The sequence below is a fragment of the Colletotrichum abscissum genome, assembly GCF_030869225.1.
Source record: "Colletotrichum abscissum strain IMI 504890 chromosome Unknown Scaffold_44.1, whole genome shotgun sequence".
Classification (NCBI taxonomy): Eukaryota; Fungi; Ascomycota; class Sordariomycetes; order Glomerellales; family Glomerellaceae; genus Colletotrichum; species Colletotrichum abscissum.
In genome coordinates, this window is record NW_026850365.1 from 177,478 (window position 1) to 203,731 (window position 26,254).

The 26,254-nt window shown below is 52.3% G+C and overlaps 8 protein-coding genes across 8 annotated transcripts; 5 read left to right on the forward strand and 3 right to left on the reverse strand.

Annotated features, from left to right (window-relative positions):
• Positions 1 to 4,467: 4,467 nt before the first annotated feature.
• On the forward strand, positions 4,468 to 5,358 carry CABS01_13340 (uncharacterized protein; the record flags this gene model as incomplete). Its single annotated transcript, XM_060546684.1, has 1 exon — positions 4,468 to 5,358. The coding sequence occupies one exon, from the start codon at positions 4,468 to 4,470 to the stop codon at positions 5,356 to 5,358; it is 891 nt and encodes a 296-aa protein (XP_060395016.1).
• Positions 5,359 to 6,478: 1,120 nt separating this feature from the next.
• On the forward strand, positions 6,479 to 7,510 carry CABS01_13341 (uncharacterized protein; the record flags this gene model as incomplete). The annotated part of the gene is made up of 1 exon (XM_060546685.1): positions 6,479 to 7,510. One exon carries the CDS (start codon positions 6,479 to 6,481, stop codon positions 7,508 to 7,510), a length of 1,032 nt encoding a protein of 343 aa, XP_060395017.1.
• A 434-nt stretch (positions 7,511 to 7,944) lies between these two features.
• On the reverse strand, positions 7,945 to 8,109 carry CABS01_13342 (uncharacterized protein; the record flags this gene model as incomplete). Its single annotated transcript, XM_060546686.1, has 1 exon — positions 7,945 to 8,109. The coding sequence occupies one exon, from the start codon at positions 8,107 to 8,109 to the stop codon at positions 7,945 to 7,947; it is 165 nt and encodes a 54-aa protein (XP_060395018.1).
• Positions 8,110 to 10,455: 2,346 nt separating this feature from the next.
• Positions 10,456 to 11,241, forward strand: CABS01_13343 (uncharacterized protein; the record flags this gene model as incomplete). The annotated part of the gene is made up of 2 exons (XM_060546687.1): positions 10,456 to 10,901; positions 10,983 to 11,241. Coding segments are annotated over 2 exons (705 nt in total), but the record flags the coding sequence as incomplete, so codon positions are not given.
• A 5,430-nt stretch (positions 11,242 to 16,671) lies between these two features.
• CABS01_13344 (uncharacterized protein) lies at positions 16,672 to 17,094 on the forward strand (the record flags this gene model as incomplete). The annotated part of the gene is made up of 1 exon (XM_060546688.1): positions 16,672 to 17,094. The coding sequence occupies one exon, from the start codon at positions 16,672 to 16,674 to the stop codon at positions 17,092 to 17,094; it is 423 nt and encodes a 140-aa protein (XP_060395020.1).
• Positions 17,095 to 17,885: 791 nt separating this feature from the next.
• Positions 17,886 to 19,727, forward strand: CABS01_13345 (amino acid permease; the record flags this gene model as incomplete). The annotated part of the gene is made up of 4 exons (XM_060546689.1): positions 17,886 to 18,246; positions 18,351 to 18,631; positions 18,710 to 19,487; positions 19,546 to 19,727. The coding sequence occupies 4 exons, from the start codon at positions 17,886 to 17,888 to the stop codon at positions 19,725 to 19,727; spliced, it is 1,602 nt and encodes a 533-aa protein (XP_060395021.1).
• Positions 19,728 to 21,809: 2,082 nt separating this feature from the next.
• On the reverse strand, positions 21,810 to 23,402 carry CABS01_13346 (glycosyl hydrolase family 43 protein; the record flags this gene model as incomplete). The annotated part of the gene is made up of 1 exon (XM_060546690.1): positions 21,810 to 23,402. One exon carries the CDS (start codon positions 23,400 to 23,402, stop codon positions 21,810 to 21,812), a length of 1,593 nt encoding a protein of 530 aa, XP_060395022.1.
• A 718-nt stretch (positions 23,403 to 24,120) lies between these two features.
• CABS01_13347 (major facilitator superfamily transporter) lies at positions 24,121 to 26,098 on the reverse strand (the record flags this gene model as incomplete). The annotated part of the gene is made up of 8 exons (XM_060546691.1): positions 24,121 to 24,498; positions 24,556 to 24,725; positions 24,778 to 24,847; positions 24,903 to 25,257; positions 25,308 to 25,472; positions 25,530 to 25,605; positions 25,662 to 25,734; positions 25,925 to 26,098. 8 exons carry the CDS (start codon positions 26,096 to 26,098, stop codon positions 24,121 to 24,123), a joined length of 1,461 nt encoding a protein of 486 aa, XP_060395023.1.
• Positions 26,099 to 26,254: the final 156 nt, after the last annotated feature.

The window sequence follows — 26,254 nt, forward strand, 5'->3', positions numbered from 1 at the left end:
GCTATGCCACAGGCCCGAGGCTGTAATGTCCAGTAGCTAACCACCCTGCATCAATCCAAGCAACGTTCCCCATACCATTCCATCCGTACCACAAATCCAGTTCCAGAATTCTAAGCCTCGTTGAGAGTTCACGAAGTTTCCCAATAAAGGAGGATTGTTGGTATCCCTATCACAGGGTAGTGAATTCGAACCGTCCGGTTCTATGAGTGACGGAGGGCCAATTGCTGTCTATTGATTGATTCTGCGTAACAATGTAAACGGAAGATTCCAACTGTAAGTTGAAGGGGCCATCGTCGTCTAGTCGAAGGTGAAATCGACCTCTGCACTGCCCTAGGCTCGCAGTCGAATTGGACTCCCAATCCAACAAATCCTTGAATCCTGGGAAGGGGCGGTGAGGTGAGGACAGAGATGTGTGTGTATAAACATGAGTCCAGAAGCTCCAAGCCCGATTGACTGTTCGATATGGTCTTCGATCCCCGAGATTACGATCTCGTTCTTATTGTGGCCCTGCAGTGAAATCCTTCCTATCATGTGTGTCTGTCGTCAAAACCACACCCGATGGATGTGCGCGGGATCTGAATTGCGATTTGCGTGGTATCTCTGGTTACCGAGGGGTGCAAGCCCGAGTCCAGAAGCTTCAAAACCCACTGGCTGTCCGTCGCCAAAATCGAGACTCAATGTCGGAAGGCAGCCTCGCAGTGAAATCTCCTTGGTTGTCTTGACCATCAGGGGATCAATGATTGCTTTTAGGGGACGGAGGAATGAGAGCGGAATGGATCAAGCTTCCGAGGCAAGAAGGTGAAACGTAAAAGGGGGAAGTTTGAGTAATTAACCTTCTTACCTCGGAAGATCCGTTACGTCCGCCAAAGCCTCAGGGAGAACCACCGCCAGGATCATGAGATTAAGCCCACGGGCCCCGAGTGTAAGACAAGGCCGTGACGCTCGGCGCGTGGAATGCGGCAACAAATGCCTCTCGGGTCTCCTCCTCGAGAGGTTGGGAGGCGGAAAGGAGAAATGCTCTTAGGCCAGGCCTGGCCTAGAGTTGGAAATAGGCTGACGGTCCCAGCCGTGGCTCGCGGGGCCAACCTCTTTGAGCAGAGCTTTCCGGACAGTAGAATAAGGAATCCCGAGCGAATGGAATTCCCAAGACCAACAGCCCGCATACGGAAGTTGCGTTTGGGGCTGGGCTGAGCGACACAAACTTGCGCTTGGAAAATGTAAGTGATTATTCGAGCAGATTTCCGATGTTCGAATGGTGCCTGTATGATCCCCGGCCCTTATTTCTTCGAGTCGGGACGCTCATTCTTCGAATTATTTTCTGCTCCAAGGGGAGAAATGGACTTGTGGAGGCATTTTCTCTCCTTGGAGCAGAAACCGAAATATCGTCGTAGACATTGCGACGAGCTCTAGTCGTCAAGACCTTGCAAGAGCGTCCCCCCCCCCCCCCCCCCCCCCCCCCCCCCCCACAAAAAACGACAAACCACATCTAACATCTCTGCAGGGGAGGAAGTGGCTGTGTGGGGCTTTTTCTGTCCTGTGGGCCGAAACCGAAAAGTCGTCGTGACACGTTCGCCAGGGTTCGGTGTGTAAAGACTTGTAAGGGCGGCCCCCCCCCCCCCCCCCGCGATATGAATAGAATGTAGAGGATACTACTCAGTAGATGTTTCGAGCAGGGGCAGGTCGGATTGTGAAGGCACCGCGTGCGGCGATAGCGATGAAGCTTTTGTCGATGATGTTGCATTCACTGCCTCTAGGGTCTGAGTGAGGGTAGTCTACGACTGAGACTCCGAGGTAGTTATGGAACAGTCCTAGGCATTCAGAAAATACCCTCGGATTCTCAGTCGTGGTCAGATCTCACCAAATCCTCCGGTCAGATGCTTGAAATGGAAGAGAAAGTCTTCCTGTAACCATGTTAGCGATGCACACACACGAGCGGTATTGGGGGAAGACGGACTAGTCTGTGGTCTTGGAGCCGGAAACGAGTTGTTTGGAACCTCTTCTTTGCAGAGATCTGAAAGTCCCACCCCCCCCCCCCCCCCCCGCCACCCACATATGCAGGCAAGCTGGTTGGGGGCGGTGGGCAGGTGGAGGAGGAGGTTGGATATTCGAGCCTCTTGGTCCTTGAAACATGGATCGGACTCAAAGCTACGGGCCCTTGAGTGGGTGAGTGAGAGCCTGCCTCAGTGTGACGACCGGCTGAGATACGCAAGCCAGGGCCTGTAGCTTTGAGTCGATAACCATTCCGTAGTCCAGAGAAAGACCTTTGACGATTGAGGAGAGTATTATTCGAACAGTATTTTTTGGGTGGTTGGAGCGCACAACGGAGGGTCCCGTCGCGTGGGAGCTCCTCCGTTTGCTTAGAAATATCCAAGACTGGACTCTGCAGGGCGGGTTAGAAAGAGGATTATGCCACTGGAAGATGCTTTCTTCATGATGAAGTCCATGTCGAGAACAAGCGGTTACATGGCAGACAGACCGAAGGCATGGGTATTACTTGGCTTTCAAGGGGGCAAAACAGGTGTAACAAAGAACAGTTGGAAGAGTGAACATACCGGAGCTGAGATACCAAGTCCTGGCAGTGCCAGTGGCGAAAAGTAAAATGTGGAATTGTGCCATTCACTCGAAAAGAGGATTTAGGACTAGTATCCTTCGTCGATCTTTGCGTAATCCGCCCCAATTGCCAGAGGCCGCAGGGCACTCCAGTTATGGAAGCTTCCTGCTTTCACGACGTTAGCAAAGCTTAAAGAGCAAGGTGCGGAAGAGGGCTCAGCTCACCTTTCGAACAGTTCTCTTTGAAAGAAAAATACTAGGCTGTGCCTATATGTCAGGTGAGGCTTGCCGTCGTCATGAAAGAGGCATATCAAAGACTATCAGTATTGAAGATGGCATCCAGGGTGGATAATTCCAGTCGGAGCTGGGGAAAAGGGTAGTAAACTCGCAGACGATGCTATTTGAACAAAGAGAAGAGAAGAGGTTTTGTGTGTGGGAAGTTTGGATGGGAAAAAGAGTGATAGACAGAAAAGGGAAAAGAATATTGACTGCACAGAATGTGGGAAAGGGTGTATGGTCAGGAATATCGGCGTCACGTGTTGGGGGTTTGTTTTGATATTTGTGGCATGGAAGGGGGCAGAAACCGGGGGAAAGGTGAAGGAAGGTGCGATGAGTGATTATGAGGCTGGCTGTTTCCAGTAAAGGAAGTTAGAGATGGGAAGGTAGAACAGCCTCAATGTACCTGCCTTACCTGTGTATAGGTACCTACCTTAGTGAACTGTAAACAACGTGAAGCTGCACGGCTGTTGGGGCCAACTTTCACAGTTCCAAATGCTTTCATTTGGATGGTTGATTCAATCCAAGAGTTCGTCCAGCTTGAATTGTAGTCTGTCTGTAGATGAGTTTGATATGTGGCTCGTCTGATGTTGTCTGCGTTTTCACACAGGTCTCGACGCTGGTCTTGATTTCGGTCTATTAAAAGCAACGAATCCTCGCAAAGAACAGGCTTCTTTCTCAAAGTCCTCGTGTAGTGTATTTTATGCCACTCCACATCTCCCCCTTGATCTTCTGAGTATAGTTAATCATTCCATATGCCTGCATTGTCACACGAGGGCTAGGTTTAGACAATTCAAATCGATCATACCCCGTTTGCACAAAAGCGCGGTGTCGAACTTCAATCTGCCATCGTCCAAACTCTCGAATTCAATAGTTCGACTACCTGATTTGGTAACATCCCGTTGACGATAGACCACCTGTGTTGGATAATTCATCGTACGCGGTTGCCGGACGGGGCAGAAAAGCCACCAAAGATGACGGTAGGTCAAACTGTCACGGTTGGCACATGTGGCTATCAGTAGTAGAAGGCGTTTTAAATGCCTATTGACGGAATTCGAGACTATATGTGAGGCGAACATGAACACGACTTCGATGCACAACGGGGCCGATGCCGGCGTCAGAGCTCTCCCCCACCGAGACATGCCGTGGACGGGGCGAAAGCAATCCACCGGGATATGGCCAGGGCGAAGGTTGGGCAAGTTGATACATAGAAGAATTTCGAACAATCAAGCTTGGCAGTAATTGATATCTCTACTCGATGCAGAGAGACTTGCGGTTTTGCCAAGACATCTCCATTGGCCCAAGGCTGTCACTCTCCTCCGCAATGTTGAAACTCAGCAAATCTTAGCTGATGATATGGACAGAATTCAGTATGCCCTGACAGTAACACCAAGACGGACCGACTCAGAAGACTGCTTTGTAATGCGTGAAATATTTTCCGGCTGCGTCAACATACAACACAGAGAGTGGAACCAGAAGATCGCGGGAAAGAAATGCTACTTTCGGTTTATGAGGTAAAGCTTGCCGACTCCTTGACGTGGTACATAAACTAGGTAGTCCCCGGCCCCAACCAAGATGAACACCCAAAGGGCCGCATTACACATCGAAGTCCCTAGTCATCGTCAAACCAAACAAAACATAATGTTCTACACCTCAGTCACTATCGTCGTCTCGCCATACCACGTCGGCATCCCCAACCACCGCGTCGGCACCGGCCCCAACCGCATCCTCTCCCATGGCCTAGCCGACGAACTCGAATCCCTAGCCCCAATCCGCTTCGTCAACATCGGTCCCGTAGACGACTTTGAAGGCGAGATCGGCCGCACATTTGAACTCCTCCGCCGCATATCCACCGCTGTCTCGGAGGCCGTAGCCGCACACTCTTTCCCGCTTGTCCTCTCGGGGAACTGCTACGCCAGCACCGCCGTGGCAGCAGGTCTTAACGCTTCCGTTCCGGGCTTGAACCTGCTGTGGATAGACGCACACGATGACCTGGATACACCGTCAACAAACGAGAATGGGTACCTTGATGCAATGGCGCTGTCCATGGCGGCTGGGATGAGCTGGCATAAGCTGATGGAATCCGTGCCGGGGCATAAACCCTTGAGTCTTGATCGAGTGGCGTATTGCGGCCTGAGGGACGTGTCTGAGCTGCAGAGGAAGACAGTGACGGAGGCTGGGGTGGATGTTATCTGGGGTGACGAGAAGAGCAAAGTCGATTTCGCAAAGGAACTGGGGGTGTTGTTGGAGCGGAGGAGGTTCGAGAAGACGCATATTCATCTCGATCTCGATGTTTTGGATGAGTCGTTCGGGAGGGTGAATGAGTTCCCTTCTTCGGGGGGGTTGGATGAGCAAGATTTGATAGGGTGCTTAGAGACGATTCCGACGAAGACGAGTCCGACGTCTTTGGTCGTGTGTTCTTTCAATGCAGAGTTAGAGGGGGGCGATACAGTGGCTAGACTTGCAGTGAGGGGCATTGTGCGCTTTGTTGAGGGGCTCATCCAGGCCGAGGTCCTGAAAGCAGCTTCATGAGAGGTGTCAGGTCTTTGTCCTGAGCCGATCAACAGCTGAGTGTATCCAGGCTTATATTCTAGCTTATCAAGGGAGAACACATAGATTCAGAAGTTGAGGGCACCGTGGTAGTAAAGATGTTGATAGTGGTACCGGCATCAAGTGATATGGCATCATGGCTGGAACATAGTGAGGTAGCCCACGTCAAATATCACTGAGAGCAACTCGAAACCTTTTCATCGAAGCAGGAAACGGTTTGAACCGCGCCGAGGTGCCTGGACAATAGGGAGTGTACCTCTTTCTCCTCCACTCCGTACCTACTGAATAATATAAGATTCAGTCAACGTCAACGCGAAAAGCTATACGTCTGCTGCATCTCGTCCCTGGTTCCGCGAAGTCTTCAAGTCACGTCTGGTGAGACTTCCAAACTCCGGCATGCACCCACAGACGAGGAGAAATTCTCCTGACAGATTGTAGCTACAACCATGTTTGAACTTGGCCCAGAGTAGAAAGCAGTTCATGGACCTCAGAATCATGGCCATGATACACTAAGATCTTGACACAGATGAGATTTTTACTCGCATCCTCTCAACCTCTGTCAAGTGATGGAAGTCTTCCGGTTCATGTGACTTCGCGGAGAGGCAGAGTTGAAAATCATGGGAGCCCGAACTCGAAAACAAAACTACGAACTCACATCATGACATGAATCCTTTGATAAGATTCAAGGTCTTTGCTGTGCTTGGGCATTGACAACCCATGATCTCCATGATCGCCGACCACCTCTCAATCTCCTCAGCGGATAACTTGAATCCAAGCCTCTCAGCACAAAGGCTTCCCCCGAAAAGCTGTCACTCCGATGTTTCATTGACCAACAGAGTCTCTTGTCTCTGGCTCAGACCTCATGTAAGCCCTAATATGGCAGGTAGTTCCACCCGGGATGGTCGTGCGTATCTGAGAGCATGCAGGCAGCTTCGGATGCCGACCTCGTGGCGGTCTGACAGGCTGCAGCTACTAGCGCCGCGAGACACCCATCCAAAATAGACTGGCCCGTTGTGGGATACCTCAGTGAAATCTCTCACAGCCTCATCGCCCACCAAGGGATGCGTGAATACTTCCAATCGCATCAGACAGTCCGCAGGCCATGCCTCACGACACTGTCATGACGCGGCGTGAGGACAGCCTGGATGAGCCCATATACGCGCAGTACAGATTTTCACAAACAGTGCCGTCAGGGCAAGGCATCGCGTCGCACATCAGACTCCTGAGTATATCAGAAGACATTCTCGCGACAGTACACGGCGAGCGCGACATCCTCATTTGGAACGTCAAGCTCAACTTGCCTCCTCAGCGCATCGAAATCGACTTAGTCCTCGACCACATTACGGGCATTGCCATCTCTCCGACAAGTAGCGACGTTCTCGCGCTGTCGTTCCGGTCGGGGTCCAAATGCGAGGTATGGACGTTCAACTGGGCAGGCAAAGCCCCTGAGGCAATGTTCACGACGGGGTTGGACTTCCACTCACCACAATTTTCGCCTGATGGTCGTTTACTCGCGTGGATATCGGCCGGGTGTGTGGACGTTTGGGAAACAATCATCAACACGCACGTCCAGACAATTAGCGAAAGCAAGAAAGTGACCAGCGGCCGGCCGGTATCCAAGTTCGCATTTTCGACGGATTCAAGTCGACTCGCAACGGTGGATCGTTCGGGGAGGCTGGTGAGCTGGGACGTCGCAACATGGACGTATATTGGCGAATCGAAGGCTCAGCCGGCGATGGACGACGGCGATTGGGAACCAGTGCAGCTCGTCACAGATGCCAGACGTGTCATGATGGTCTCCCGCGGCGTAGATGGCGAAATTCCGCAAAGGTGGAGGTTGACAACATGGTGGCCGAGTAGCGGTAACAGGGCGGAACTCGAGATGGACGAATGCGTATACGGATGCGTTCCTGGAAATTGTGCATTCGTGGCGACGGTTCAGTCAGACGGGGGAAAGCTGCGAATTCGTGACGCGAACAACGGCATGTGCTTCGATCAGTCGACCCAAGGCATTGCGAAACGCGGCAAGACACCCTCGGTGGTGACGGGCGGTATGGTGATGAGTGGAAAGATTATGGTAACGCAAATTGCCAACGGGAGGACGACGATATGGCAGTTGGTGGCCACGGAGTAGGGCTCGAAGCGCACGACGGCGCGAACACGACTCGCGAAAGGGCACGATGTCTTGGTTGGGAAGAATGGTTTGCACCAAGATATGCACCAAACCGAGCAGAGCCCGATAACGGCGATTGTCTTCTCACGAACTCGCTGATTCTGGTCAGCGAAGCGAAATCCAAGCTAGAAGTAGGCGGGGGTCGTCTTGATGGGGCCTAGTCGCCGGGAGAAGTTGTGGATTCGGCGTTATCTTACTCAAAATTTGACCTCAATTTCCATCAGGCAATGTTTACAAACTATCATGCTAGACCGGCGCCCGCTTACTCTTGTCAGAGCGTTTAAGTTAACTTGTTGCAGTCGGAAGCTACTATCCCTAATCGCCCGTAATTGAAAGACATTGTCACCCCCCCTGTGTCTCCGAGTCAAACCGCTTCATATACGGAAGACGGCATTCTACGCCGCATTATGGCCGTGTTTTGCTCGCGTTCGACCGCACGTTTGAAGGATCAAGTTGCATGGGATTACCAAAAGAGTGATAAGACCTTGGGTGACAAAACTCCAGGTCAAACCTAACCCACTTGTTAGTCTATGTTGGGCTGAGAGGCAGGCGGGTACCATACCAACAGCTTCAACCCAAGTATTAATGAACCAAGGGACAAGGAACGCAGAAATCTATAGGCCGCATAATATTGAGTAAGCTTATGTTCTTTTTGCATCTCCTAGAGTACATAATATACAAAAAGATCGCCTCACGTTGTAAAGAAACCCATACAAAGATATGACTTCCAGGACCTAATCTAGGAAAGCAGCGATCGAGTACGTTATCACTATTACGTTTCCCATTTAAATCCTGCAGCGACTACGCCATACATTAATTAAGGGTTCCCAGATAAGGAGTTATCTTCTCACAGATGACTAAAGCGACCTCTCCTATCATGAAATGCCAACTACGATCAATCAAAATACCCCACAAGATGCATCCTCCCGCCCCGAGTAGTGCCGCGGGATATACAAGCCATAGATACATCGCGGGTGCAATTATAACATTCTTACTTCTGGCGAGCTGGGACGCGAGTTTGTCAAGCATCCGACTAGAACAGACCATTTCGATAGTACCAGTGCCTAGGATGAGGCCAAGCCAAAGCAAACCCTGAGTTTGGGTACTAAATTAGGCATATGCCACTGGCCCCATGGTGAGAAAATAGACGACCCTGGACAGATCCCGCTAGATAAAGGACTCTCGTAACATTATCACCTGATTTTGGCAGTGTATTTTACCACCAATACTAGAAGAATATATAAGGAACGACTGCACACAAAAATCGAGGCTAGGCCATAAGCTTCATGAAGTGGATGGCCGTCATACACATCCGCCTCTTTGACCCTACTTGAAGCTGCCGTACTCCCTGCAAAATCGTGAGGATTTTGAAACAGCCACGGTGCAAAAAGACTTACCCAGAGCCTCAAATTCTTTGTTCTTTTGACGATGTCCCACTCTTGGTCCAGTAAGACACTGTCTGATATAGATTTTCGTGGGTAGAATGTTTCCGGTAAGAGTGATATCTCGAGTAGGAGGAGAACTCCGAAGGCAATTGAAACATGATACTGCACCCATAAGATCCCAGCATCAACAACAAATCCTCCGACTATACCCAATGTCAGGGCTGTTCACGTTTCTCGAGTGATGCAAGCATGTCCGGCGGCCAAGGCATCGGACAGTGAGTCATTGATGTAGAGTCGTGCATGGAATCTCGGCGATTCCCAGTCATTGGACTACAAGAGACCAAGCTTGTATTCACTGCAAGATCATCCAAGGCGGAGTCCATTGCGTCGTAATGGACTGGCCTTGCTCTGGGCTTCTCCGCAAATGTTCCTCAGCACTACAAGTTGCGATTAATGTCAATTGCCCGATCAATGCAGGTTTCTTTTGTGCATTGGATACGAACCCTCCGTCTCCAGGCGACAGCTAAGATCCCTGGCCCTTGGCACTTGAAGTTCACAAGCCTATTTGTCAAACATCGTGAACTGTTCGGTCAGAAAAGAGAATGGCTCGATAACGTACATCTTCGATTTGGACCCGTCGTTCAAATCGCTTGCAACGAGGTTTCGTTCGCAAGCTACATAGCAGCAAAGCAAATTTACGGCTCGGGAAGTAAGGACTTCTCAAAAACGGAGCTATACTCTTTCGTTCAGCAAGACGGTCACATGTAAGTGCCTTGCCGCGGGTTTGTTTTTGACACTCTTTGTGCTCATGAATCTGACATCTGCAGCAACCTTTTCACAGCCCTCGACTCAGATACCGTACCTATGACACTCTCTTCCAAATGTAAGCTCCGTGCTCTATGGCTAACGTAACCGATGATAGCATAGCACTATACAGCGCCATCTCGATGGCCGGTACTCCATCTCATCGGTTCTCCGACCTTAGATCATCGAGATGATAGACGAGCGGGCAGGAGCCTTTGGGGCGGTGTGTGCGGTTCCAGATACGGCAGACATCTACGTGAGATACCCGAGGTCACCCGCATGAATGTGGTTTCTGACTGTGTGCGCTGAAATATTAGTTTTACCTGCATGCATATGCTCTCGATTGTGTGACTGGGATGTTGTTACATCCTCACAGAACAGACTCACTTGTCGACGCTGGTGACCGGCAGATGGTCAAGCTGCTATCTTATGCTAAAACCCGAGAAGGTAGATTCTCATCAAATGCGCTTTAGAGTTAAGAAACTCTTTGGGATGCGTTCTTAACACTAACAAGTCTAGCAGTAACCTTGTTGCACTATTATCTGCCCCTACTATCACCACTGGGAGGCCTTGTTCCCGAAGCTGGTCGACCTGGAACAAGGAGGCAACTTTTTGCGAAAGTTTGTGCAAGACTCGTTGGAAACCGGATACCACTCCGACTTCACCGTGGCACGAAAGCTTCTAGAATCGAGCCATGTAAGCAGGCCCCTGGCAGAAGCTGAATGCCTCGACCACATTGGCGCTGGGATCGAAACTACAGGTGATACCTTGTGTTGGCTCGTTTGGGGACTCTCTCAGCCCAAACACGAGGGAAGAGTCCAAAAACTTCACAACGAGCTTGTCGAAGCAGGGAATGATCGGCCTCTTCACAAACTGCCCTATCTCAACGCTGTTGTTCATGAGGGTTTGCGTTCATTTGCCCCAAGAACGATGTCGCTTCCACGTTACGCGTCAAAACAGAGCGCCTTTATTGATGGATATTTCATCCCCAAGAATTCGATCGTGGCGTGTAACTCCTTTAGCATGCATCGCCTGGATGAGAGTACGTTCCCGGACGCATGCCAATTCGTTCCTGAGAGATGGTTGGATTCAGAAGACAACACTGATCGACAACGTTTATTTCTTGCCTTTGGGCTTGGCCCACGGACTTGCATTGGGCGGCAGTAAGCTTGGATACTTCATCAACGTCGAGTTAGAGGTTCTTGGTCAAGGGGTGAATCGCTAACGCATTGTGCGCTTTGTAATCTTGCTATGGCTGAGATGAGAGCTTGCTTGAATGCAGTCTACTCCAAGTATCGTACTAGACCCTCCCCGGATATGCGGTCGAGTATGGAGATGGACGATCAAGTTCTGACATCCCGTCCTCGAGATCTGTGCTACAAGACACAGTTCGTACCTTGGGACCTAGAGGCATGGTTCTCCAGAGTGCCTTCATCACACGCAGTTGAGGATCACTGGCATCTGTTGCTTGGCAATCGGGCTGGCACAGGTATAGAAGCTTAGAATATGAGCCCTAATTCCGGGTCATCATTCAACTTCCAGAGATCTTCTCAGTATTGGAAGGGTGGCCGAGTTGGTTATGGCGCCAGGTTAAGGTCAGCTTAACATCTGTTTCCTGGTGGGGCAACCCGCGCGAGTTCGAGTCTCGTCCCTTTCAACATTATCTTTTTGCATGTCGTGGTGATATTGATATCCATTGTCCGATGATTTTTTTGGTGCGATTTGACGAATTCGGTGAACTCCGCCGATGCGTCTTGTTGGGTACGTACCTCGAGAATTGAGTTCCGTCTGCAGAAATTGTTAGTGCAACGGAACGGACCAGTAGATGGGGCAGAAACGGCTCAGAGTGGGTTCTTCGGATACGAGGGACCTGTGAGAACTCTGCACTGGTGGGGCCGTCACCGACAATGTGCCGTGGACCAACCAGGGACGGTAATTCTCCGTGCACAGGCCACTTTCTCGCCCGATTCATCCCCGACTATGGGTCCGGGCCTGGATTGATGTTTGCCCCATTCCGGACGTCCTCCGACCGGTCTTCCCAGCTGCTGTCGACTCGTCTCCACGCAGATGTTACACTCGCTGAAATTGTTGGAACGCACCATCATTTCATGAAGATTGCGCTGCTGCAGCCTTAGCTTCGGGGGGCAACGGGGGACCCAAGCGACCCAAGGTCCTCAAAATACAGGGGCGATGGATGCTGCAGGCATGTGCGCACTGCGCAGCGCTGCCTAGCGCTGTAGTCCACTGTCCACTGGTCCAGAGGTGCAATGTACCGAGGTGAAACGCGGTATTTTGCACTGAATATTGGGACTGACGAAGACATCAAGCCAAAGAGATATGTCTGTCAGAGCGGCAGAGCAATTGTTGAGACCCGACAGTTGTTGGTTACTGGTGGTCCGGTTCTTGTCCAATCGTTGCCGACCGTTGCAAGTACGCAGTACGCAACTTTGTGGATTCGAGCCTCTTGGACGACCTGGTCTTCTTCACGTGCGGACTTGCTCTGCTCCGCAATGCCTTGTCTTGCGTCGTATCATCCTACTGCTGCGCGTCCCAATTCCCTCTCGTAATCGTCAACTACACTAGACCATATGGGTTCCTGGGAACTGTAAGCAACAGCTGGCCATGCGCAGCGCATCTGAGCGTATCTTGTCTCGTAAGATCACAGCTGTGCCGTTTGCTGCCCATCGCGATCGGCCCAGAAATTGGACGTCGGATGCTTTTCGCAGACACCGACCACGTGAGCGGTGGAAGCAGTATCGTCTCCGATCAAGGTGCTCGACGGATGCGCATGCCGCCCAGATAAGAGTACGGCTTGCGAGTGTCAACCTCCAAATGGTGTCGTATCTTTGGGTTGTTTCCGAAGGTCTGGCCGCAGACTTGTTTCGTAAAGCTAACAGCGTCTTATCTCGGGCGATAGGCGATTGCTGTTTTCTAACGGCGACCCAGGCAACCAGGAGCGACAAGGGGTTCAAGGGGATTCCTCGGCGTCCACAATTCCATCCTTGAGCCTTGAGATAAGCAACCACAGCAGTCTGGGGTTTCGGTAGGTCCCCCACGCAGTGATGGAGGAGGCCCCTTTCCGCCCCTACATCGAGTGGGCTTCTTGATGGCCACGGTCAGCAAAGTCCCCGTAACGTATCAGTTCGGATAGTCGTACATTGCGCGGATGAGCAGGATGTCTTTCCCCGAGTCCCTGGTCTGAATGGTAAGCTACGCCGTTTGCCTTACCGAGGCGGGTGGTGTTTGGCGGCTATAGTCCTATCTTCGAGGCGCTCTGGCGCGGTCTGCGACAAGTTGACATCTTGGTCAGGAGACACTTGTGGCGTTATCAAATCGGTTTCCCGGCGTGTAGGCCGCCCCGTGTTTGTAAATGCCGGGATAGCCATTGGTCTCGCTCAGTCTATACCGGCTGAGTTTTCTGGATTTGGGAAGACGTCGCGTGATCTGCGTAGGATCGATATTCCCGAGGGCTAGAAGTCGGTAGTTGGAGATGTGTTCAGGGCTAAACGTCGTCGTCACTCCTGTCAGGGCGGCCTGCTTGTCGGCCGCCTTCGTTCTTGCAAGTACCTCGCTAACAGGGTACAGAGTCGGTAGAGTCGGAACTGATGTTTCTCTGCCTATCAGTACCTTAGCCCATGGTGTATCGATGCCCTTGTGCCGTCCAGCACGCTGTATCAAGGATCTGTTCCGATGAGATGTTGGTTGCTTCGTCTACTCCGTACAGAGCCATGTGAGCGTCCCCGGCTGCCAGCGTTTATTGTCTCGCTGGGTGACATTACTCCGTGAATTAATCGCACGAGTGGTGTAGACGGCATAGAGTATGGCTTATCCGTACATACATAGGAGATGTGCCTTGGTCCCGGTCGATGGCAAGGGATTCAAGATTCAAGGATTGATGCAGCCGTAGTTCGCATCCTGCAGTCGAGCTAACATGGCCATGTCTAGAGCAAGGAGTAAGGATCTTCGTCAATGGAAAATGGGAGACTTTGGCGGTGGCCCAGGAAAAGATGGAGGCGTCAGAGAGATGCGGTTGCCGCAAGGCTGGAGAGGATCCAAGGCGTCGGTGGAGGAAGGCACGGGGTGGGTCTGGTCACTGTCAGCCTTGAGGAAGCCACGATGTGAGGCAGGTGCGACGACGGAACCTGCGCACCTTCCGTTTGTTCTCCAAGATATTGCAGGTGGAAGGAAGGGAAGGTGCGATGTCCCCCTTCTTGAGATGCACCTTCCCGCCCACTCCATCTGGACGCAACCACGTGCTTCCGATCCGACGACATCTTGCCGCATTTCTCAGGCCCGCGGTGGATGTCTCCGTAAGGTACAGACGCGAGGTTCACTCCACTCAACTTCATGTCAAAATACGCCAGCGAACGTGTTTCTCTTGGTCTTCAACTCCACGTCGCATTCCGCTCTCATCGACAGCTGCCGTGGTCTTGGCGCCTCTAAACAACCTTCCTCACTCGAAGACCTACAGCGGGGTTCCCTATTAGACGCTCTCCCGTCCTGGACTACTCCCGACTCCCCCATGTACCTTGCCTTGCCCTCTCGGCTCCCGCATGGCTATCTACATACTGTTGCACTGCACTGCAACGGAGAATCTAGACGCAGATCTCTTCCAGGGCAAATGTCGGTTCATGGATGCTGTTGGTCACCGCCATGTGATGCCCTCGCTAATTCGTTTCCAGCTGCGGCTCAGCGGCACCTAAATGTTTTGACGTACGGGAACGAAGGATGAGGAGGAACCGTTCTCGAGACCCTGCGCGCGTGTCTGCGGGCGTTCGATCACCCTTACCAAAGTCACTGACCAGGTACACCTACCTGTACGCTGGCATCCTGATTCTGCATACGAGGTCTCAAATTCAACGTCACTTCGTCTAAATGGCTTCTAGTGGTGGTTGTATCGGGCTCTACGGACTGGCAATCGAACCTTTTACTTTGCCCGATTCATACGCTTTCTTCCGGGACTCCGCCAAGCAATTTGTCGGTCTGCACTCGGTGTGTTAAATCTCGCTCTCGCCATCCCCACTTCACCAGCGACCGTCATCGCTCGCGCCACACCCGCTTCCATCAAAAGCGAGGCGTTGCGCATTTTGCTGCCCTCGTTGGGCCTCATTAGAAAGCCATTGAGCTGATCATGATGCAAGGCTATCGATTTGTTCCATCATGCCATCTCAGCCTTTCCCCGGATTCGATACGTATATACGTATCGTGAGTGTGCCCCTCCTGTTCAGCCTGGCAGTGGACAGGGTCTCCAGGGTCTAAGGGTACCAATTGCGCCATCAGCGAGCCTTCAGGCTTCAGCGCAAGTGGACGACCCAGCATGGCGGGACAAACGTCGACGTCCTTGTCGCGTGTGCTGCGATCGGGTGTCATCCCCCGGACTGGCCTGGCTTCCCTCCACCAAATAGCCGGGTTTGGCGCTGAGCCGGCTCGATAGGTGCTGAGGGAGAAATTTCTTGGCTTGACGACTCGTCTGTCTTTCCCATCAAGGAATCGAACGCTTTCCTCACATCCCGACGACAGACATGAATGGTAGACTGACAGCCACCGACGATTGTCACCGACAAGTATCTCACCCGCGTTAAGCCGGCGCAGAGATACTCTTACGTACGACTCAGCTTGGCTCTAACTTGGTGCGGCAGGTGGGCGGATCATCACTGGAGTACCCTCTGTGACATCAGCACCTATTCAGGGCCTCCTCAGAGCCACTTTAGAACCACTTCCCACGGGAGCTTGCAGGCCTCACGATCCTAGTGGGCTTGGTTGTATCAGGGAGTTATTCAAGGTGTGCCCCCCGACCCTGTGTTGGCGCGCAGAGGCAGCCTTGGGATTCCCTGTGCAGAACGGGGGGAGCCCCTGTCTCTCCCCCCATCTGCTCCAGTCTCCTCCATTTTCCTCCATTTCTCTCCATTCTCTCTCCATCCAAGCGCGTCCACTTGGCTCACTTTTCAAACGCTCACTCGCTCGCTTTGCGACCGCCAACCGTGTCGTCCTCCACCGTCGTCGGGATCAAGACGGCAAGACGGAAGATTGAGAGACTCCACGACTCGCACCGGGCGAACCAACGGTCTGCATTTGCGTGGAGAGCATGCGGCGCTAGTCGGGCAACTGGGACCACAGCACTACGTCATTACGCATTATGTGCATTGAGCAGGTCGAGGATGAGGACTGATGGAGAAATGGATCATTTCTTTGCTGTCTCAGAGGTTGACGATTTTTTTGTGCTGCCGCTGCCGCTGCCTCTAGGCACTCGGTCCCTGATTGTTTCCCCTCGACACGACGAGGATTATTAGACGTGGAGCGCAAGCCGCAACCACAAAGCGTAACAACGTGGAACGTTGGAGCCTCATCCGACGCCTCGCGGCTTCACGGCTCCTCGGGGTCATCCCTTTCGGCGCCGACGGGGGAGGGGAAAAGAGGAGAGTTTTTGAGGAGAAACCTGGAAGAGAGCGTTGACAAGGTCTCAATTCTCAAAGTACCTACACATTTCCAACAAGTACGGATGGCTTGATTATTCGTACATCGCCCCCAACCCACCCGTGCGGGACAACACACATGCGCAAGAAGCCGCGAAGAACACACGAAGAATAATGCCTCCATGGGTTCCTAGCGTCAGCTAGCGGACAGCCAAACCTTGACCACTTGTCGAACCGCGGCACTGTAGTGCGGGAAAAGGATTTGCAAAATCTCAATGTCTCGCCATCCCGCCGCCACTCTCCATGGGACTCTCAGGCCTAATCCAAGTCGTGCGACACACAGGCGCGGAGCAAAGTCCTAAGGCGCGCGGACCAATGTCCAAAGGGCCGCAGCCCAATCGGCTGATGATTAGGGATACAGGGCAGAGGAAATGCAAATGCAAATGCAAGACAGGCTGACAGGCTAGAGCCCAAAGTACCGCCGATAAATCCCATTTACCTTGGGTCGGGTGTTCCAACGATGGGCTCAATATGCTTTAGACCTGCGGTCGATAGCGCGGGACAAATTACCGCAACCAGGCCCAGAGCCGACACCGTCTGGCTCTACACGCGCTCTTACAGGCTCACTTCTTCGGCCTGGGTCTTGGCACCACACCAGATACGGCTGTTGCGAGCGATGCGATGCTTGAATGCTTCGATACGGCTGACGCTGGCCACATGCCAGGCACCTCAGCTCTATCTTCTCGGCCTTGCCTTGCACGGCGTTGCGTTGCCCTTCACTGTGCCGCAGGACGTCGTCCGTAAGCGAGAGAGAGCGCCCATGCTACCCGCGCTGACTGCCCGGCAAGTCTTGGGAGGTCAGAGTGTGGGCAACAAGATTGCTGTGGCACCGGTCGAATCCACCGGGGACCCCGAGTCAGACCAAAGAGGCCGCGAGAGATAAACAGACACAAGTTGAGGGAACCTACGCTAAGAAACCCTTCATCGACATTGTGCGAGCCCGCCCGCGCCCAGCAGTGCACACGGCGCCTGTATCCTGTATGGACAGATAGGTACAGGGACAGCACTGATAGGACGAGACATGCGACTACATACGGACGGACAAGGGGCTGAGAGGGGGGCAAAGGACATGGGCATGGGCATGGGGGTGTCGAAGGTACACTACAACTCTTTGGGAGTTTGGTCCCGCAGCCTACGTCCATGTCCAATGAGATGGACGTCATTCACCCATCCCGGCGAACGCGACACCAAGGAGTGAGAGAGGAACCGACTGATAGCCCAGTACGGGACGGCACTGAATGGAAGTTGTACAGTGAGGAGTAAGGACTGCCTCAACTCAATCGAGACCTTCCCTGCCGGCTGTTCTGTCTGTCAATCTGTCTCCGGCAGCCTGTCTGTCTGATTTGTCTCGTTTGTCTATTTTTTCGACCCTTGCCGGTTTTTGCCTCTTTTTCTTTTCCTCCTTCCTTTTAAACTCTTCGTCTTCCCATCTCCTCGGCTCTGGAATACTTCAGTTCCAGTTACACACGGCCGATCCTCACCCAAATAAACTTCCCTTCCTCTTGGCTTTCCAAATCACATAAGGCCTTCACTGTCCCTCATGTCAATTGGAAGAGCCGTCTCACCTTTTTAACCTTTCTCTCCTTTCCGGTCCTCCCTCTCGCCGCCTCGGAGCCCGATTTTGGCTTGCTACTCGACAGATAGTATAGTCAAACAACATAACGGGCTTTCATCATGGCGCATGTGCTCTCGCAAGACCCCGGTGCTCGCGAGCACGATCTCGGCTTCAACAAGGGCGATATCAAGGATGGCTACACTACCCGACCCTCCCGTTCCGACGATGGCGGTGCCGATAACATGCTCGAGTCTCTGGGTTACAAGCCCGAGCTCGAGCGTAATCGATCAACGCTGCAGGTTGCCTTCATGTCTTTCGTCCTCGCTGCTATCCCCTACGGTCTTGCCACTACCATGATCTACCCCTTGGCTGGCGGTGGTCCTGTGAACATTATCTGGGGATGGCTCGGCGTGTCTTTGATCATTATCTGTGTCGCTGCCTCGCTCGGTGAAATCACCAGTGTCTACCCTACTGCCGGAGGTACTTACCAGCTTTTCTTCTCCGTCATGTTTGCCGTTGCGACGGCCGGCCGGCTCCGAAATTCGCCAAATCCGGACTTTATGCTGACGACTTCTCTCTGATAGGTGTCTACTACCAAGCCTTCATGCTGTCCTCTCCCAAGTACCGCCGCGTGGCCAGCTGGATTTGCGGCTGGTTGTACGTGGTGGGAAACATTACCATTACTCTGGCCGTGAACTTTGGAACTGCTCTGTTCATCGTCGCATGCGTCAACGTTTTCGAGTCGGAACCTGGTGTCGGCGTCCTTGCTGGCGAGCCGTACCAGGTTTTCCTCATCTTCCTGGGTTTGACCTTCATTTGCAACATTGTGTCCTCGCTCGGCAACAGGTGGCTGCCCATCCTTGATGTAAGAATGCTTCCGCTCCCGCGTGCCCGGTGTTGTACAGTTGTGAAATGAAAGCATACTAAACTTTTGGTGACTTAGTCCGCGGCTATTTTCTGGACATTCGCTGGTGTCTTCGCCATCATCATCTCCGTCCTCGTCGTCGCCAAGAACGGCCGTCACGATGCCAAATACGTCTTCACCCACTTCGAGGCCAACTCCGGGTGGCCCGATGGATGGTCTTTCTGCGTCGGTCTCCTTCACGCCGGATACGCCACTTCGTCCACTGGCATGGTTATCTCCATGTGCGAGGAGGTCAAGAAGCCCGCTACTCAGGTCCCTAAGGCACTCGTCCTCACCGTCTGCCTCAACACCCTGGCCGGTCTCCTGTTCCTTATCCCTCTCGTCTTCGTGCTCCCCGACATCACCTATTTGATCAACCTGGCTTCCGGTCAGCCCGTCCCCGCCATCGTCAAGGACGCCATGGGAACATCCGGCGGTGCCTTCGGACTCCTCTTTCCTCTCATTGTCCTGGCCATCCTTTGCGGTATCGGCTGCACCACCGCCGCCTCTCGTTGCACCTGGGCCTTCGCTCGTGATGGTGCCATCCCTGGCTCCCGCTGGTGGAAAGAGGTCCACCCCAAGCTGGACGTTCCCCTGAACGCCATGATGCTCAGCATGGTTGTCCAGATCATTCTCGGTGTCATCTACTTCGGCTCCAGCGCTGCTTTCAACGCCTTCTCCGGTGTTGGTGTCATTTGCTTGACTGCCTCGTACGCCATTCCCATCGGTATCAGTCTCTTCAACGGCCGCACCCACCTTGTCGGCAGCCCCTTCAACCTCGGCAAGTTTGGTGTCGCCGCCAACGTCATATCTCTCGGTAAGTACACCTTCCAAAACAAATTTCATCATTAGGTCCAAAGCTGACTCTTTGACAGCCTGGTCTGCTCTTGCCATGCCCTTGTTCTGCATGCCGACCTTCGTTCCTGTCACCCCCACGACCATCAACTACGCGCCCGCCGTCTTCGTCGCCGCCTGCCTCATTTCCGGTGGATGGTACTTCGCCTGGGGCAAGAAGAACTACGCCGGCCCCCCTACCAACGAGGAGCCTGCTTTCTAAGCTCTCTACACAATTGAGCTCAAGGATATCTGCGATGGTTAAAGGCCGAAATGTCTTTGAGCTTTCCAGTATCTTCGGGTCGAAAAATTAAAAGTATCGACAACATACACTTCGCAACAGTGTGCATCCGTATGGGTTTCCTGTCACACTTGGAAACAGTGAATTAGGAGCAACCCATTGGCAGCATTTTGCCAGGAGGCGCCTATGAATTATGGCGCATCGGGCAAGGATACCAACAAAAAAAAGAGAGAGAAACGAAGGCGGTCATGTACATAGGAATGATACCCCCAATGCTTAAATTCAAATTTTCAGTTACAACAACCACCTGTCGTCATTTGCTATTGTGATCTATTTCGCAAAACAGCTGCAGTCATTTGAGCACCAAACAGATTCCCATCCTCAAAATACAAACCGTTGAGGCCATTCGCAGTTACCTATCCCAAATTCGCTAAGCCTTGCCATCCAAGCGTAGAGTATTGTTGAAACACCACATCGCCGAGGTACATCCGACCAAAAGCCAATCCTCCAGCTTTCGTCTGATTAACAAAAGCCCATTGTGAAGTCTGCGCCCAGCCAAACAATCGACACTGTACTGGACTGTACGAAGTGGACAGGGACTACCCTTAGTACTCCTCCGTGCCTCCATTTCCCCCCTTTTTCGGGAGGAGATTTTCACTGCAGTATTTTCTCTCTTCTTAATGGAGTTGTTTTTCTGGGTCCCCCGTTAGAGAAGCGTTGAACTTTTCAAATTGCCAAGAACCTCTATTCCGGCCGCCTTGCACACCCGTCCGCCCCCATGGGGGCACGGGGGCAAGCCAAACCAGACTGGGATGATACAGGCGGTTTAAAGGATGGGGAGTCAGATGATCCGTGATCCTCTCTTTGTTATGCCTAATTTGGATATGATCAAGGTGAAGGTGGGAGGAGGTCCCGGAAATTTTGATCTAGTGAGAGCAGTATCGGCATTGGATGGAGTGTGTGGTGTGAAACAGTGCCTGGGTGTGGGCTCGCGCGGTCCCTCAGATACATACAATCCTTGGGTAAAGGGACCAGCAACCAACGGCGGTGACGTTGGAGCTCTTTACTCAACCAACGTCCTTTGCATACCCGGCCCCGCCCTTGGTTGCCCATTTAAACGCCGACCGCTCCTTCATGTCCAGAACGGGGTGGGGAACGCGGTCAGCGGAACTTGTCCGGTGGATTTGCCGTGTTTGATTTTTCAATGTTCGTGGCTCAGCCTGATTTTGATGTGAGGAGCTCGGGACACTCGGTGACTTGGTCACACACACACGTATGCGGACTCTCGACTCGAGGGACGGGAGTGGGATCGTAAGGAACTTGTTCATTCTTACGGCATGAAAGTCCACTCGCACGTAAAACGTCCCTTTCGCATCTTAGAGCCTTGTTTTTCTTTTTGCTTGATGTAGTCTCAAATGTGTAGACCCAGGGTCTCAGGGCTTGTCCCTGGGCAGAACGTGCTAGGTATCGATACATGGACCTGAATGTTCTTCAACGGGTCGATCCAGTGTGGCAGTCTTGAAGGGTGTTCACGGTCTGGCGAATCAGGACCGGAGGAGTCGGCGAGAGAGGGGGATGGGATGCGATGACGTCTTTCGTTCAGGTTTTCCAGAAGATTTCCGTTTCGGGGGCTTCTTTGTGTTGATCGTTTTCACCCCACTTTCTTCTCGGGATGGCAGGGCGTTGCGCTCACCTGAGTCGGTGAGGATGCCGAAGGTTCCGGGGGTTCGGTGAGATACCGTCGAAGTTGAGATCAGGCCTGGATGAGCCCTTGATTTCGCGAGCGACGAATTGAGGGCTTCACGCCTTACTATAGTGAGGGCTCTTGAATTTGCTCAGAAGTTGCCGTGCTTGGAGGTTCCAATCTCCAGTATTGGCCTAGTCGAGATACATTGGTAAGTGAGAATTTTGATGGATGGCTAGACGAATGAGAGTCGTTCTCATCTAGATTCTGATACCCAAGAACGGAATATGAGACTCCTGAATATTTGTAACTAGCTATGTACTCTGGTAAAGATATACATTCGAATGAGGCACAGATGCATGAGAGTCTTGACTGCTGTCTCAAGCAGCAGTGAACGAGTTCACCTTGATCGAGCCTCCCAACTGCTTAGTAGCAAAGTTGAAAATACCAAAGCGATACGCAATGAAGAACTCCCACCCAGAGTTCAGTTTATACGCATCACCAAGCTTAGTAAACTCAACACCATCAAAACTATAGAAAAAGTCGGCGTCCCTAGTCCCCGTCGGCCGCGCATCCAGTTCAGCCCGGAACCATATCTTGGCAGCGCCGCTCGGCACAGGTGCTGAAGCTACCTCCTTGCCTGGGTCAACGGGATTACCCGACTCCGCGTCGATGATGATACCCTGGATCGCTTTGAGGGTGTACTCGCTGCCGTTGCGATGGATACCGATATACGCAGTCTGGTCGCGGAACGCCGCCAGCCCGAACCTGTCGCCGTCGGCCATGTTGCTAAAGTCGATTTCGACGGTTCCCTTGGGGAATTCTCCGTGGATTCGGTGGGTGAGGGTGTTTCTCGCAGAGTAAATGTCTTCGGTGACGCTCGCGGTGCGCAGGGTCACGCCGTTGTTGACCTCGAAGCTCGCGACGTCGGGGTTGTGATTCCATTCCCAGGTGGGACCGAGTTCGCTTTCAAACGTGTAGGTTCGCGTCCAATTGTACAAGGGCTGAGATGGAAGAGGTAGAGGATAGGAGGAGCCCCAACCGCCGTTGCTTCCTTTCACGATCTCGGGGAAGCCATCCGCGCCCCAGGTAATCGGTGCCAACACCGGCATGCGGCCCGCGGGATACGCCCATGTGAATGACATGAAGTACCAGTCTCCTTGCGCGGTTTCAATGAGACTTCCCTGGTGAGGTGAGTTCCCTCCCTCTAGCGGCGGCGCAATGTTTTGGCCCAGGATCTTCGCTTCGTAAGGACCCCACGGACTGCTCGACTTCCAGATGTAGGTCGTGGATCCGGGCTGGTCATTGAGGATATAGTACGTTCCGTTGATTTTGTACATCCTGTTACCCTCCACCGTCTCGGTATTGACATCCGATGCCTGAAGAACCTGCTGCGTCTTCACAACACTAAGACCATCGGCAGCGAGCTGCGAAACGCTGATTTTCCCGTTGCCGTAGACCACATACATCGTGTCATCATCATCGATCAGCAACCCGTTGTCATACATGCAATTCCCACCACCAAAGTTGGCGCGGTTATACCAAGGCCCCTCCACGGACGAAGCAGTAAAGACCCAGGTGATCCAGAAGTTGGTGCACCCAATCCAGTACCATAACCCATCACTCTCGCGGTACCGCAGCGTCGAGGCCCAGGTACCACCTCGGTAGGCACGGGGCCCGCCGGGCGGGAGGTCGTAACCGTCGCCGAAATTGAGACGGGGAATGGAGTGCCCGACGGGCTCCCAGTTGATGAGGTCGAGGGAGCGGAGGATCGGGGCGCCGGGGCTGTAATGGAAGTTTGAGGCGGAGAAGTAGAAGGCGCCGTCTGGGCCGACGGAGATATCACATTGAGGTCTCAGAACATATTCTGGCACCCTTGGAGCCCCTGGTCTCATCGGCGGTTTCGCCATCCCCATCTGCCCATTTTGCTTCGATTGGTCATCAATACCAGATGTCCACTGGATTATGCCCATCATCGGCTCCGCGTGATTCAGTATCGGGTCGTTCTTGTTGTTCAACTCGGTCGTAAGCTACTTGCCAGACGCTTATCCGAATGTTGCAGCTTCAGTCCTTGCGGGCAATGATTTTTTCAGAAGCGTCTTTGGTGCGGGGTCCCCCTTGTTCGCAAACAGAATGTATACCAACTTGGGGGTTGCATGGGCGAGTTCGCTTCTGGGATTTTTGTTGCTTCTGTTCATCCCTATCCCTATCATACTATACAAGGTAAGTCGCCACAAGTCTGCAAAATGGTTTGCCATATCGCTGATTGCAAACACAGGTCGGTCCGAAGCTGCGCAGAGAGTACAGCAGACATGCGCGGAAGAATATCTAGAGTGACCTACACACCACGCCAGTCGCGGTTCCCGTGACAACAACAAAGGATCGCGAGTTCTACAAGATCGGGTAACATATTCACCATTCATATTTTTATTTGCTTAAATGTATACATGCTCTCCATTTTGTTGTGGAATCCAGTCACATGAAACCCATGTTTAAGGTTCACCTAACGGTGTTGTAGAGAAGAGTGCTTCATGGGGCTTTGTGATCATTGAACAATGATCAATCATTGAATAGGGATTAAACATTTGCTTTACTAAAGAGCCATGAAACAGCGGAGTAGCTATATTCTCCCAAAACCATTCTTGCCAGATCACCTCTGTGTATACTTAGTTCCCTTATGCCATCGCGCACTTAGATACTGTATCTGAAGAGTTTGTCCTGTTTATCTGTCAAGTCACTCTCAGGAGCACCACCTGCATCCAAGACGACCTCATCCTGGCTCTGGATATTCTGGCCATCAGATTGAGCAGCATCTCTCTTCTTGTTGTCCTTTGCACAGAGCCATCTGTACACGACAATCTCGACAAACAGCAAGCACCACGTGACGATAGCCGTGACAACGCCGTTGAAATAGCGCGGCTTATTGGTCCAAAGCTGAGGTGCGCCGATGCATCCTGCGCAGTACCCAACGAAGAACATTGCGTTGACGATGGCGCGTTTTGTGTTTCCCTTCACGTTTGATGCCGTAAGGGAGAGAAGGATCGACCATACGGCGGTAATGCACGATGCCTGAGCATACAAGGTCAGTAAGATGTCAGGACACAGTGTCGAGAATGTTTGACTTACGATCCAAGATGCAGCAATCATACCCCATCCAGCATTGGTGGACAGTTTCATAAGAAGTACGTTGCCAATGAGGGGCGGCAGGATGAGGACGAGAGCCACCAGACTTCGTTGCTTGGGGAAGAGCATGCAGCCGCAGACACCAATCCACAGCATCCCAATCTGAACGGCGCCTACAAAACGATATTAGATACAAATCTTAGTCAATGTAATCCGAAGACATACCAGATGGAGCAGTGTATAGCATGGTCTGGTACCTGTCGTAGCCAATGCTGTTGATAACAAGTGAAGCGAACTGAAGCATCCACGGTCAGCTGTTATAGCGATTTTGAGATATAGATGAGACGAACCGTAAGGACCGGAGACTGCATGGTGACCAGAACACCGAACCAGAACACAAACCAGGTTCTGATATCAAATACAGCCTCCTTGAGCTGCGTCATAGAAAAGGAGGTCTTGTCGCCACCTTCACGGTCCTTGGCCATGCGCATAGACAGTACTTGTTTCTGGCGCTCGTTCAAGAACCACGCATCCTTGGGGCCATTCGGCATGAAGAGGTAGAAGAGAACTCCGGCGAAAGAGGTAATTGCACCACAGACGAGGAACAACACTCTCCACGGGGCGAGGGCGTGGGTGTTCTTGGCGATGCCGTACATCAGGAGGGAACCGCAGATCTGAGCGACGCCGTTCATGGTGATCCAAAGCCTATCCATTATCAATAACACGGTATGTACGTCGGCTTTGGGAGATCTTACGCTGTTCGGAGGGCATGCTCGTTGCTTCGGTACCAGATACTTGTGATTGTGATGAAGGCGGGAGAGACGGCCCCTTCGGCGAAGCCTAGTAGGAATCGAACGGCAGCAAAGCCGGCGTAGTTGTGCGGGGCCGCGAGACACATGCAGATAATGCCCCAGATGACGCTGCAAAAGGGGATGTCAGCAGCTGTATAAAGAGATTGCAGAAAGGGATAGACTTACACGGTGACTCCGACAAACTTGGTAAGGTGGAATCTGCTCATCAAATAGATGAAAGGATATTCCGATACCAGCTGACCTGTGACGCGATGGTTAGAAACTGGATAGCTCGGGGAGCATCGCAGATGTACTTACCGACGTAGAAGATAGATGAACACCACGAGTATTGCGTGCTAGTCAGGTTCAGGTCGGTGATGAGGCCGAACACCTATCACCTTGTGGTTAGCAGCTTGAAGTTGGGGCAACATCTGATGGTTCCAGAACATAGGCAGCTTACACTGGCGTAACTAAGACTTTGCTTGTCCAAGTATTGCAGAAAAAAGACGAAGCACATCTAGACAAGCAAATCAGTCGAGTTGTTCATCAGTCATGGTTGCTAAAATTACCTAGTTACTCACCATTGGCAGGATGGCCAGGTCGATCTTGCGGAGGACTTCCTTTTCCTCTTCAGGGGTATAGCCATCCGCAAGATCAACAATTTGTCCAGTCTTCTCCTCCATTGCTTCTGAAGGGACGTCGCCTCCTTGTTGCTTGGTCATCGCATCGATCTTGGTATCGCCGGACGAGGCCATTGTTGCAAGTGCTCGTTTGGAAAGTCTGAAGTCAAAGTCAAAACAGCCTTCGTCGACTGTCTCTCTAGAAATCCCACCCTCTCGGAGAACGGCAGAAGTGCCGGTTTTAAGATCCACGAGTTCGTCGTCTCCACATGTCGCATGGCATGTCATCTG